This window comes from Myiozetetes cayanensis, unplaced genomic scaffold (assembly GCF_022539395.1).
Source record: "Myiozetetes cayanensis isolate MyiCay16 unplaced genomic scaffold, myiCay2020 scf12, whole genome shotgun sequence".
Lineage (NCBI taxonomy): Eukaryota > Metazoa > Chordata > Aves > Passeriformes > Tyrannidae > Myiozetetes > Myiozetetes cayanensis.
The window spans coordinates 7,998,574-8,012,244 of record NW_026086826.1 but is presented as its reverse complement, the minus strand read 5'-3'; the positions used below and the strand labels follow the sequence as shown (position 1 = coordinate 8,012,244).

General features: G+C 42.1%; 1 protein-coding gene across 4 annotated transcripts in view; it reads left to right on the top strand.

Moving 5' to 3' along the window:
- RAB3B (RAB3B, member RAS oncogene family) overlaps positions 1–12,456 on the top strand; it is a 51,788-nt gene extending 39,332 nt beyond the window's left edge. For all 4 annotated transcript variants that reach the window (XM_050306873.1, XM_050306872.1, XM_050306875.1 and 1 more), the window contains 3 exons: positions 2,639–2,757; positions 7,524–7,648; positions 10,680–12,456. In XM_050306873.1, the coding sequence (XP_050162830.1) occupies positions 2,639–2,757; positions 7,524–7,648; positions 10,680–10,867 (432 nt within the window). In that variant the 3' untranslated portion in view covers positions 10,868–12,456. The remainder of the gene's footprint in view (positions 1–2,638; positions 2,758–7,523; positions 7,649–10,679) is intronic.
- The last annotated feature ends 1,215 nt before the right edge of the window (positions 12,457–13,671 follow it).

The following is a 13,671-nucleotide window of genomic DNA, read 5'->3' as shown; positions in this document are numbered from 1 at the left end:
TCCAGAGTTTTCAGGCAATAATTTGCCTTTATCACAGATGAGTCCAATTCCTCACTGAGCTGAGGCACTGAGATGGGATCAGGACAGGTTTTGGAAGTCACCCTCAGCATCCCTTGTGGCTGCTTCCCAGGACAGCCTGGACATACGTCCCCAGAGCTAAGTCCTTGCTCTGAGCCACTGTCAAATTTAATTTCTTTCTGAATTATTCCACATGTAGCCAGACAATGTGTCTTGCAGTTGCTTACTGCCCAGTCACAGCCTCGTGCCCTAAGCCAGGATGAGCACTAGTTAAACACAGAGGAGAAAATACGAGGTGAGATTTGGGAGGGAGAAGGACCTGGGAATGCTGGTGTAAAACAGAAATGCTGGGAGCATGAGAAATGAAGAAGCCAGACTTCCTATGGATTTGTTTGGCTTTGTTGGTTACAGAAGTTACTAATATTGATTTAGGGCTTTCTCCTAATGAGGCACAAAGAGAGCCTCTCTCCTGCTGGAGTTGGAAAAAGATCATTGCACTTCAGCTTTCTTCCCAGCTAAGGTATGCTCAAGGTCTCTCTTCACCTTACCAGCTATTTTTTGTGACATGTGTAAGGAACATCTGAGAGCATTTCCCCTCGGTTAAATTTGATCAAAAGTGCATGTGTGGACACTGATGATTTAATAAGCCTCGTGTCTTTATGAAATCAGGCTAAAAATAAAGCAACTATGCTGTCTCTCTGAACAAAAGAACAACACTATTGCTGCTGAGACCTTCCTGCTGGAAGAAGTACGGTTAGGATCTGGTTGTCACGGCTGGTTTAGCTGTTCAGCAGCCAAGTCAGGATGTGCTGCCAGGGACTACGAGAGTGCTCTGTGGTGGATTTATCACTGGCAGGAGAGGAAAAGGTCACTCAGGCTGCAAGGTGGAGTCCACCTCATTCTGGTACCTCTTGTCAGGAGGGAACAGGAAAACTCTTTCTCAAGCAGTGTATGATGCTTCATCACGATCTGCCAATGGACTACCCCCTCTTGAAATAAATGCACAGGTTTTAAGGAAAAAAATCCTTTCTTTTTTTCTGAGAATTGGTGGAGAAATGGCAAGACACATGCTGCACAGTCTGTCCACTGGGAAATGCACAGTGTGTTACAGCTGTGGAAAGTCTCACAGTAGTGCAATAGGCAGAGCCTTTTAAGCAAGCTGTCAGGAGTTTATTTACAAGAGCTCTCCTCCTGCAGAGAGGCTCTGTGATATTCTGGTGCAGAACAGCAGGTGTGACGAGCTGGTGTGTGTTCTGGAAGAGCCAACACTGCCTCTTGCATGCAGAAAAAAACAAAGCTGCATGTCTGGAAATGATGGGCAAGATGATTTTAAAGCTGAGTAGTTTCCCACCCACTGTCTCCTGGGGTTGTGGTGATGTGCTGTGTCTGATCTCTGTACTCCTGCAACAGTGCTCTACGTGGATTTATTTTACTCTTCCAAGTAGTTACACAGTTAATAAGTCCTTTAGGGTCTTTTTCTCCAGAGAAGAGAACTTTAACCACATTTTAAACCAGTGGCAGCAGATGCTCTCTCATGTGGGTTTTGTGGGACTAAAGCTCAATTCAGAACTGCTAAACCAGCACAGTAAATAGCAGTCAACACCTCATACTGAGCACATGCTTTGAAGGTAAGGCCTTTTGCCTCCCTGCAGCTGTTCACAGAGCTGCCACTTGCCAAAAAATGGATGAAATGTGTTTGTTCAATTGACAGATATCTCCTGAACGAGAGATATGATCAGCACACCACTTCTCTCCTTTTTCCAGAGGGAATGGATAGGCTGCAGAGCTGCTGATTTGGAGTAGAAATATCCCTCAGTTTAAAAGCAGGCAAAACGTGAAGAATAAATGCTATTGGCATCCAGCAGATGGTGGTTGACATGTTTTCTAGCTGTCACGAGTCCTTCAGAATTCTTCTGTTGTATATGCCAGAGTTTCACCTTTGTGCTGCCGGGCTGAACACAGAAGTGACGAACACAGAAATGACAAACACAGGTAGAGGTTCTCTGCAGGGCTCTATGGGTAAAGAGAATTAAGCTGAACCAGCAGAAGAGGCTTAGTAACTCTCAAATTAATATGTGCGCCTCAGACATTGTGATTGGGATATTCCACATTTAATTCGCTTCGTGTGGTGAAGTTCATTGCATCAGGTCTTTAATCATTGTCTCTAATCTGAGGTAAGAACTGAGTCACCCCCAGCATCTCTCTCAAGGACATTTTCCTGACCGTGACGCTGAATTGCAACACATAAATGTCTTTTGCCTGGTACAGTCCTGGACTGTTTTCTTTTGCCTCTGCTTTGAAGTGTCAGCTTTCAGTGAACTCTGGCAACATTTTATTATTGCACTGAGGCAGAGAAGAGCAATTAAAGACTTGACATCTTTGGTATTTTTTTTTTAATAGTACATGTGTCAAAACGCATTTAACAAATCATGGTTGGTGCACAAGCCTAATTAATGCTAAAACGTAAGTAGAGTTCATGTCATTTTGGAGCAAATGAGAATTTTAAAATGTGTAATAACAAAAAATGGTTGCCTTAGTTTAGATATAGGACCTAATTACTAATTAACTCCTGCTTTTGAGAGCTGAAATCTTATAGCCTAAATATTCCTTTTTGTTCCAGGACACAGCTGGACAAGAAAGATACAGGACCATCACTACAGCCTACTACCGAGGAGCCATGGGCTTTGTGCTCATGTATGACATCACCAGTGAAGACTCCTTCAATGCAGTGCAGGACTGGTATGAAACACTGTTTTTGTTGGGTTTGTTTGGGTTTTGGTCAATTCTCTCCTCACAGTTGTTTGTTGAGAACATGAGACATCCCACCCTCCGTACTGCTTTGCATCACCGTATTCTTTCCTCTTCATCTAAACTCTAGGATAAGTAATTTAATTCATAAACTTTCCTTAAAAAAAGTTCTACAGCTTCACTTTAATAAAAACGTTACAATTCAAATGCTGTAGCATACTATAGAACTTGTTGCCTTTAAAAGTTTAAATTTATTGTGAAGAAATTAATCCTTTAATGCATTATTTGGGCTTATGAGGTTTCTGGGTATGCTGTTAAAACAATTCAGGTTAACAGTGGTTGTTCGCTTCAAATCCCAGGGATTTGGGGAGAGGTTGTGTTTATCCTCAGAAGCAGTAGCCCTGTGAGTCCCCTCAATCATTTCTGCTTGTAACCTGGTAGCTGTGTACTGCAGATAAGTGGTCAGGGTGCAAAGAAAGGCAGTGCAGTGTTAATGGGATCTCCCAAGTCTGATGGATTTGCAATGATTTGGGTGACCTGTTGGGGAGAATGTGACGTGCTGGCTGTGGCGCTGGCTCTGAGCATCCAGCTCAGCCTGGCTGTCTGTTGATCACTTATTCTGTACCCTCTAATCCAGGCTGTAACTCAAAAGCTGCAACAACGTGGTTGGTTGTTTCTAATAATCTGGCTTTCCTCCGGGCCGCCCTTGTTTTGTTCTCGCTGTCCACTGAAGCAGTTGGTCTTGATCATCAGGACTAAAGATGTAGTCTCCACTTTCACCCCATCTTAGTATCCATGACACCAGGCTGCAGAGATGAACTGCAGCAGCATCCCAAGCTATCCTTCAGCAGCTGGTGACAGAGGAATAAATTTTGTCCTTGTTAGAAACACAAACCCAAAGGTTTTGCCAAAACCACTTTCCTCTATGTGGCAAACCCTCCACCGAGCTCAGATGAAGCTTCTTCTGCAAGTGTGTGCATGGGGATGTTTTCCATAGGAGTGCAGGCATGAGAGCTTGGACTATCTTTCACTAAACTATAAATGTTTTCAGCTTGGTTCCCTGGTGAAACAAGGTATATCTGACTACACAGCTTGTCTATCCATCTGAATGTTGGTTCTGCTCTAGTAAGTTTTACTTATAGTCTTAGCAAAAAAAAACCAAAAACAAATCTCAATCTTGGACCTGCTACTATTTTGAAGTTTGTACAGGTGAAGTTTAACCTGAAGCTTTGTATTGGAAGTGGTCTAAGGTCTGCTCCATCAGAGGCACTGGTGCAAGAGTAAGAACCGGGAAAGGTCAGTTTTGTCAATTTGACTTCACGTCTTCCATTGCCACGGGAGCTGCAGGAATATCTCTGCTAGGAGCACCTTGTCAGCCAAAGGACAGAGGTGAACCAGCAATGTATTTTTACTCCGTGTGTCAGGGATCTTTCTAACCAGTTTTAAGATTCTGAGCACAAATGATGTAGCGGGGAGGATAAAATCGGCCCATTTCTTTCCTTCCCGAAGCTGGTGCACCGGAGAGGAGATGAGGGCTGTAGCAAAGCCCACAATGCTGGGCCAGCAGAGTCCTCTAGCGGCCATGCAGCTGCGAGACAAAGGTTTTTCCCAGCCTGCAAAATCGCTGTCTAAACTTCCGAAGGCACAAGAAATGGAAACAAAAGCTTTTGTCTGTGGCTGGTGCTGCTACATCAGCCTCTGCCATTTTCCAGCGTAGCAAATAGGTAGGATTTTTGGTGGGGTTTATTCCCCACAATGCTGGATCTCGTCTTCAGTCAGGAATTGTACTCTCCATGAAAAATTAAGGTGTCTCCTACTTGGCTCCTTTAGCTCAGAACCTTTGTCTTTGGTTCATTGGTACACGACTGTTTTCACAGCCTCCTGATCGGGCCTCACCTACCCACAAGGGAAATGAGAACATCTCCTCCAGCCTGCCATATGATTTCTTCCTTGAGAGATCATTTTACCTCACCCTTTTTATGGGTGGATGTCCTAAAAGAGGATCCTGGTTTGCTTTGTGTCACTCATAGTTCTCCTACACCAAGTGAAGTCACCCTTTCTCCTGAATGAGAGGATTGTGGTTGTATATCAGGTATTTAGACAGGCTCTCCAGGTAGTAAATGAATGTGAAGTAGAGCCTTTCCTTCATTCACATCAATCACCCCAATTAATGATGATTTTCTTAAAGCTGCTGAGAAAGAACCAAAATTTGATGCGTTTGGGAATACCTGGAACATGACTTGTTCTCCTGTTCACTGGAAAAAGTAAAACATGTATGAGAAGCCTTAAAATATTAAGCCTGAGTGATTTTCCTTACTGCAGTGTGGCAAGAGTTCAGTCAGATCACTTTACAAGAAAAAGCATAAATGGGCAAATGCAAAGATGGGATTTACCTGATATTTGAAAATAAGTAATTATTTTGTTTGAATATGTGTTTCCTGTAATAATAATGGCCAGTCTTCGCGAGCGAAGATCCGGGGAAGGTCTTTCCACCTTCCAGCCTGCGCATTGGATTTTTTTAGGTGAGACACAGTGTGCGCGGAACTGAGCCCACCCTTTAATCCTAAGGTTCATCTGCCGGGGCCAAGCGAGCTTGGACGGTGGCAGCGAGGTCCTTAGGACGTAGGTGGGTTGCCTTTTTAAGGGCTAACGAGCCCCACCTGCCCGGGAGTGGCCCTGACCGGGAATCGAACCCGGGTCTCCGCGGTGATAGCGCGGCGCCTTTACCCCCTAGACCACCAGGGGCTCCTATGTGTTTCCTGTAAGGGGGAGGGAAAGGGTTAAATTAGCTTTCATGGTTTTCAGCTCAGTTTCTAGAATTGTTTTTTAGCAGTCTCCTTTGATAGCTGTTATTTGACAGTGGGTTGATAGTTTTGTGTGTAGATAAATCAGTGGTTTATACCTCATTTGAAATTGTACTGGAACTAGAATATATTCAGTATTTGAAAATGGAAAGTAAATAGAAAATATTATGGAAACTCTGCTTTGGACAATCTAGACAATTTCATAGAAGGAAAATAAAAATTGGTAAAATTTAACTTATATCCAAGTGACAGCTGGGTTCACAAATCATCAGCTTTATTTATCTTTAAAGCTGATCTCTAAATTGGGTTGTTGATGCCTCCTGTTGTAACTGTGAACCTGAGACTATTTTTCTTCTAAGTGTGAAGCACAAAAAACGTGTTTTATTGTTAATTTGGGGAATTCAGCACAAACAAGGCACAGCATTTTTATTGTGTCACAGAACTACCTTTCTCCCAGTGTGTATATTGGGCCACCCTGATAGGTGTTGAAACATCTCAATTGGCCAAGCCTTTTTATTTATTTATTTGTCTTTCCAAAAGCTTCTGGAAATTTGCTGCCATTTTTTTGTATGGGCTTCGTGGTATCTTATGTTCTTCATAACTTCATAACTTTTTTTGGTTGGTTGATCTTTATTCCTAATAAGAGTAAATGCTGGTGTTCTGTAAGAGGTTTCTCACTAGCTTGTACAAAACAAGAAGGATGTGTTTCTGTGGGGGATCCTTCATGCTCTTTGCTTCTTTTTCATGAGTAATTCTGTTTAAATGCTTGAGATTTGGCAGTTTGTCCCCATCCAGTGCCAGGGGCTGAAATGATCCAGAGGTGGAACTGGGAGTCAGAAGAAGAGCCTGTTTATTGATGTTTTAAACTGAAGGTTCTATTTCTCTCTATTGCTTATGGAGGGAGACTGGAGAGATTTCATCTTCCTGGGCTTTTTGCTCATTTCTGCAGTCACCCCCTTCTGTGCAATCCAAACAGGCTGCTCCTTCTTCAAGGCAAGTTGCCCACTGAAATGACCCCCTTTTCCATAGTTATCTGTGAAGTAGCACCACTGGCTTCTTTCCATGGAAAAGGCAAGCAAGCAACTCAAACTAATTAAAAATTGTCATTGGTAGATCAGAGCTGGAGGCTCCTGCTAATTCAAAGGAGAAGAAGTCAGGTGCTTTACTGTTAAGGGAGTTCAAGCAAACTTAAACAGAAGTAAAAATCTGGCTCTCCTGAGAAATGGCAGGTTTGGCTGAAAGTGCAGTGTCCAGCCTGGAGTGGTGGTTAACAAGGACAAGGAGTGCAAGGTGAGTTAGGGGCTGGAGGTGGGAAGGAGTGTATTGCTTCTGGCAGAGCAGCCTAATTACCTTTGGGAAGGAGGGAGTCTTAAAAGATAGAGCTGGCTTGGGGAAGATAAAATAGGTTGTGGTGGTCTGAAAAAATGGATGGAAGTGAATGCCACCAAGCTAATGCTGTTCTGCTGCCAGCTTTGGGGCACCTCACCGAGGATGGTGGGAGAGGACTGGCCCTCAGGATAAACAGGGAAGAAAATCTTGAGTTTCATCATGGAAAAATTATAAAGAGAATGAAGTGTGCATCTATTGTATGGCTCTCTCTATGGGACAATTATCCTGAAGAGCTATAATTGATTGCCGTTCCTCTGACAGATGACAGCTGAAGGAAAATAAGCTTTTTTGTCCCTAGACTTCAAAAATTCTTCAGTGCAGCTTTTTATCTGAATCTCATGACCTTGCAAAGTCTTAAAAAGAAACTTTATTAACACACCAAATTAAGGAGGAGTAAACCAGAATGGTGCTGTGAGCTACAGAGCATCCTCGCTTTGTGTGTAAGCCAGGTCACTTGTCTTTGAGGTGGTGACGTTGTCATTAATGGTGCTTGTTTTCAGATTTAACATATGATCATTTTGGCACAGCTGATGGAATGTGACAATCTTTTCTGACCTGCTGCAGGGCCACCCAAATCAAGACTTACTCCTGGGACAATGCACAAGTGATCCTGGTTGGAAACAAATGTGACATGGAGGATGACAGGATTGTTCCTGTGGAGAAGGGGAAGCACCTGGCAGATCAGCTCGGTGAGTGGAAAGCTTTCCTTTCTCCCTCTTTTTCCCTCTGCTACTTTATACTGTGCTCCTTTTAGTTTGCACAATAAAAAGTGCCCCCAGGAGTAATACTTTAATAATGGTCTCACAGCTAAGAAGGGGAATATATTCCAGATCCATATTTTACTTGCTTCATCCTCAGTAGGCCAAGATGTCCTTGGTAGAATACTTGGAGTGTTGCTGTATCTGTAAAGGTGATGCCTGAGGATGGAAGGAAGATAAAGTTTGTCTGAACACAAAAGCTTTTATTAGCTCAGCAGAATGAAAAGAGAAAAGGTTTTCATAAATACAGTTCTGCCTCCAGGTCTCCAAGTCCCACGTACTCATTGCAAATCAATGCAAAGGTTGATTTTTGTTGAAGAATTTCTTTCTTTTAATGAAACAACAAAAAGAAGAGTAGTTTATACATGAGAACTGTAGAACTGAGTAAAATGTATTTGAAAAAGTACTAAGCTTTTTTATCCAGGTAAGGAAATGACATTATGTTATTGATGTGGGATAGAAAAAGCAAAGCAGTTCCATTGAGAGGAAATTGGGATTGCAAAGAAAATTTTAGAATGAACACCAAAATAAGCTTATACTAGTTTATCATTTATTTATCATTTTTCATTATATAGTAAAGCATATATGATATTTTTAATATGGAATCAGGGCTCTGTGTTAAGATTTAACTATACTGTTGTCTTCCGTTAAAGAATTCAAAATAGCAAGTAAATCCTGTTAAAAAATTAATTTAAATTTAAACAAAAAGATGGTCACTGTTCCAAAGGTTTAAGGGCAATCAGGTTATTTTTTTCATGTTTCATGTGAAAAAAAAAAAAAAAAAAAAAAGGCATGTCTGCAAACAAAATCCTGCAGGTTTAGAATTTGGAGTGTGAATTCTATATATGGCAAGCACAAAGGGGTCCTATTTGTGACTTGAGCCTTGAGGCACTGCCATCATAAACAAATAATGAGCAAATATCAAACTAAACCCCTCACTATTGTTATTGTAATAATACATCTTTACATGTAGGACTAGCAAAGCAAACAGAGACATGGTTAGTTTGCAAAATCAGTTACAGGCTCTTTTTTTACCCATCAGAATTTAATTTGCTTTTGAAATGATCAATGTGAATAAACTTGGTTCCTGGCTTGCAGACTCTCAAAAAGACTGTGCATGCAAGTGTGTCCACATATTTTGCAGGAATAATTACGCTGTTAGTAGCTGAATATTTGTCCAGAGCAAAGTAACACCGAATAGAAAGTTTTATTTGAACTCCCACTCCAATTTGGACATCTAATGTTTATTTTCTCCCCCCAAAATTCATCTGTTTGTTTGATTACAAACTTGGCATCTAGAATCTGAATCCTTTATGTATGGGACACTTCAAAACACACACACACACACACAGTTACCATAGCAACTGAATCCATCAGTAGGAAACTGTTTTGCTGAAGAATCTCCAGTTCTGCCCCTGACCTGTCCTCGTGTCTGTGCAGCTCACCCTGGACAAACACCCCCCAGTGCAGGGTAACCCAAAAGTTAATCAATCCTTTGGGAAGTGCTGTCCCAGCCCTGCCCTTCTGCAGCCTCCAAAATGCTAGACACTTTTAAAAAGGGCTAAAAAACAGATCTGATTTTATCAGTCAGTTTTTCCTTATAGTAACTACGTTAATGTGTACGGCATTATCTGAAATTATTTTGTGTGTTAGGTGGGGGAATCTCTTTAATTGACTGCTTAAACTGCTACAGTTCATCATAATGATTCACATAAAGGTTGTCCTTCAGCATGTTGATCCAAATTTGCATAGTGACATTACCATCGTTGAAATAATTCCCTAATCAGATTAAGAAATTGCTATTGGCCTGAGCATGAGCTGAACCAAAAGAGATGGCAGTGGCAGACTAATCAGTTAAGACAAATTATCTTTCCCTTTGTTTGTGGCAGAATCAAAGGAAATTGATGCAATGTGAAACATCCCCAAAATGCAGCACAACAGAGCAGCAGCTTATTGCAAAAGAAACTCTCCCTGGTGCCTCAGCTCCTGCTGCTGGCAATTTAATAACCTGGTAGAACGGCAGCAACAGCCACTGTGAGCACTGGTTGGCCCTTGAGGCCCCTGGAGGTGGAAAGATAAGGAAATGCTTCACAGTTCAGTGCATTCCTGCTGCTGGGACAGGCTTTGGGCTGTCTGTGGGATGCTGGTTCTCCCAGAGAACTGGGTGCCAGCGGGAAGCAGCAGAAAGAGCTGTCTGTGCCATCCCCTCCTTGGCATAACTCCAGCCTTGCTGGCTGGTTTTTTTAATCAGAAAGGGTCAGTGTTTGAGGATCTGTGCTCATCACTGCAATGAGGAGCCGGTGACTGGACACTGGAATTGAAATTGGGTGTAGTTCAGTGGTGCTGAACCTCTTGTCAGGATGGTGCTCTGTGCTATGCAAGGATCCATCACCCTGGAGAGCTTTCCATCTAAACAGACAAAGAACTGGAAGGAACAAGTCTAAAGTCATGGAGCATTTCGCTCCTGAGTGCAGAAGTTGGTCAGCAGAAGGAATGAAACCTCAATCTTCCTCCTCCTTCTGGCCTCTGCTCTTGCCAGATTGCAGCAGGGGTTGGTAGAGCCAGCCTGGTAGGGTGTGTGGAGCCTAGAAAGGTTCCTCACACCTTGCTGGGGGTGGCGTGTCACCAGCTGCAGCCCAGGGGACCTGCACTGGGGAAAGGGGGAGAATCCAACTCCTTTATCCTGGCTTTATTCAGATCTGTATCATCTGCAGATGTGCTTGCCAGGGTGATAGTAAGGACCCATTTATCCCTTTTATGAATATCAGAAAGCATCTCACTGATGCTTGCTAAATTTTAGAAGAATTTCTGCTCACTGTTTCGAGATCGTGGGAATCAACTGAGCTTAAGAGTTATCTAATATCTTGTTTCCTTAAGGTGAATTCTGAAAAAAAAGATATTTTAAAAACCAGCAGGAGCAGCAGCAGCCTCTATTGATACTCTCTGCTCCCTTTTTCCACAGGTTTTGACTATTTTGAAGCCAGTGCCAAGGAAAACATCAATGTGAGGCAGGTGTTTGAGCGTCTCGTGGATATAATCTGTGAAAAGATGTCGGAGAGTGTAGAATCAGACAATTCCAGGGGCACTTCAGGAAGGAGCATGAGACTCACGGACAACCCACCTCCTTCGCAGCAGAACTGCTCGTGCTAGTGAGCACTTCACTCTGAGGAATGTCCTTCTCCCTTCCTGACGAAATTTCACCTTTTCATTTGTGCTGCTGCGTTATCATGTAGTCCAAAGGCAGAAGTCTCTGTTGTAGGAAACTGGTATGTTTGTTTAATGTGCTGGAGTGTTAATAGTATGTATTTCCTCATCCAATAATTTAAAAATCTGCAAAAAAAAAAAAAAAAATTGTAAGTGCACCTTGTGTGAATGTGAGTTACACAGAAGAAAAATAATTGTGTGGTGTTCCAAATGTTATTTCCACAGAGAATGTTGCATTTTTAATTATAAATTCCTCTACTGCAGAGTTTTTTGGTTAAGAACAGCAGGAAGCACAAAACCAGTTAAGAGCGTTGGGTCTAAAAGAAAACGGGGGAAAATCTTTTCTAAAGCAAGATTATACTTTTTTTTTAACATAAAGCCAAAAAAAAAAAAAAAATCAATCCCCAGGTATTTTGAGAGTCATCATTTCTGTCCTAAAGACATGGGCCTCAGTTTTCCTGTACAATGGAGCAGAAAGCAGAGCACGTCTGTCTGACAGGTGCTGGGTGAAGGAGTGAGAGCCCTTCCAGGGGCTCCCCTTGCCTCCAGACTTCTCCCCCATCACCACTAACAGCTTTCAGGGTGCTGGGGGTGTTGCTGTGTTTGGCACCTTCTCGTCCCTAATCTTCTGAGCTGACTGTCCTGCAGCCTTTCCCCTGTATCCTGTAATTTTACCTCTCCAGGTCTGATCTACTCTCATCAACTCCCTGCTGGTGGGTTTGTTGCAGGATGAAGGAAAGGAGGAACCGGCTGCTCCATGCTTAGCTGGAGGCAAAATCTGACTTCTAAGACTTGGAATAGTGCTGTGTCAGAGAGATAAAAATACCAGGAGCCAAAATATGAGTCTTTATAGGTATTAGTGCCAATATTACGAGATTTTCTCTCTGCATTTGCTGTTAATTTATTTTTTTAAATTTTGTGGTAGATGGGTACGTGTGTGGGGATAGTTATTCTGGTTTCAGATTCAAATACCACAAAGTATAACTTTTTAAAAAAAGGAAGGTTGATTAATAAAACATAACTGTGAATTAAAAATGGCAAAGGCATCCTTTTAAGAGTTAGTGTACAAACTTTTTGTTGCTTCATTCTTTGAAGGGGGGAAAAATTTTTAAATTAAGTGGATGTGGAGAGAAATTTAAGGTGAAAATCCTGGAAAGTTTTATGGCTTTACCTTTGGCCTGTGAATTTCTCTGACTGAGGGGACTTCCTGATGTCAGGAACTGGAGTGGAGTACCTGTAATGTGCTGGATCATGACACTATTAAGTGCTTTTGTAATTTCGTTCTGTTCTGTCTCAAAGTGTAATAGCTCTAATTAAAAAAAGCACAAAATTCTGGACAAAAATGCAACTGCTGTGGGGTAGTTTGAGCTCATTGTGCTACAGGTTTCATCCCTCTGTTTGTGTGTGGCTTTTGGAAATCTTTCCCGTGGCGTGTTTTGGGTGCGTGTGATTTAGTCCTGAACGTGTGATTTGTGCAGTGCTGGGATTGTGGCTGTTGTATCTAAACCCCTGAAACTGCAAAATAAAGAGAAATGAAGTCACTGGGTGTGGCCAGAGAGTTTGTGTCAGCTGCATCACTTGGGTTAGGCAATGCTGGGCAAGTGTAAAGAAGAAATCCTTTTAATGCTCTAAAAGTACGTCAAACTACAGTGGTCTTTGTGCAGTCTGGAATCACTGTGTAGGTTTGAAGCAGAGTGAAGATTACAAGGATTATTTGGCCAATAAATGGGCAGTGCTGTGTTTTAATTGTAGAAGCAGCAGGTTTTAGGGCAACTTGAATAACTAGCAAAAATAATGTTAAAAAAAATCCACAGTAGATAGCAATGCTTTTGAGCTGTGCAGATAAAACTGAGTGCCTTAGTGCAGATAATGATTTGTCAGCTCAGCAACTCAATGGCAACAGAAAATGCAGTCAGTAGAAATAGAATTTCAATTCTTGTCTTTTACTTAGTATTTTTTTCTCTTTTTTCCCCTAGCAAAAAGGACCTTTTCCTATCCTACCCAACATATAGTTGTGTTTCACTGTGTTCCAGTCAAGTCAGAGGGGTTTTTTTAAAGAATACAATTACATTCCAGGCCCTTCAAGCTAGGATGGGGGAATTGTTTTTCACAGGCAGTCTAAAGAACTGGAAAAGACAGGAATTCTATCCTGCACTACACTGCATACATAGAAAAAAAAATAGTATTTGGTGCAGAAATCCTGCAGAGTTTATTTCAAATAAGGAATCAAATCATCACAGGCAACTGGCACATCTCTGCATTAATGTGTGTTTTGTGTATCTCATCATCTTGCATTTGCTGTGAAGGAATACAGGGAAAGCCTTTTGCCTTAAATGGCCTGCAGCTGATTTCAGTATCAGCAGTGAGTCAGGAATTGTTCTTGTATTAACTTGTAAGAGGTAATGGCAGAAGGCGAGACAGAGATTTATCAGAGCAAAGGGAAGTAACAGACCTGCTTGCATTGAACCAAAACCTGCACAAAAACCTGCTTGCACTGAAGACAAACGCCAAAATTTGTGATGTGGTTTCGTATGGAGCCTTCCATTTGAATGGCAGTGACCCAGGATAGGAAGGGCTGGTAGAACAGCACGGCTGCAAGATAAAAAGAGGTACTGGAATGTGAAAAAGCAAGATGTGACTGCTCTTCACAAGCATCTCTTTGGCTTGCACGATGCAGCAAGAGACTTATAGAGAAATCCTGGGATTAGAGATGGGTCTTGGCTTCCATCTTGTGGAGGAATAAAGCTCTG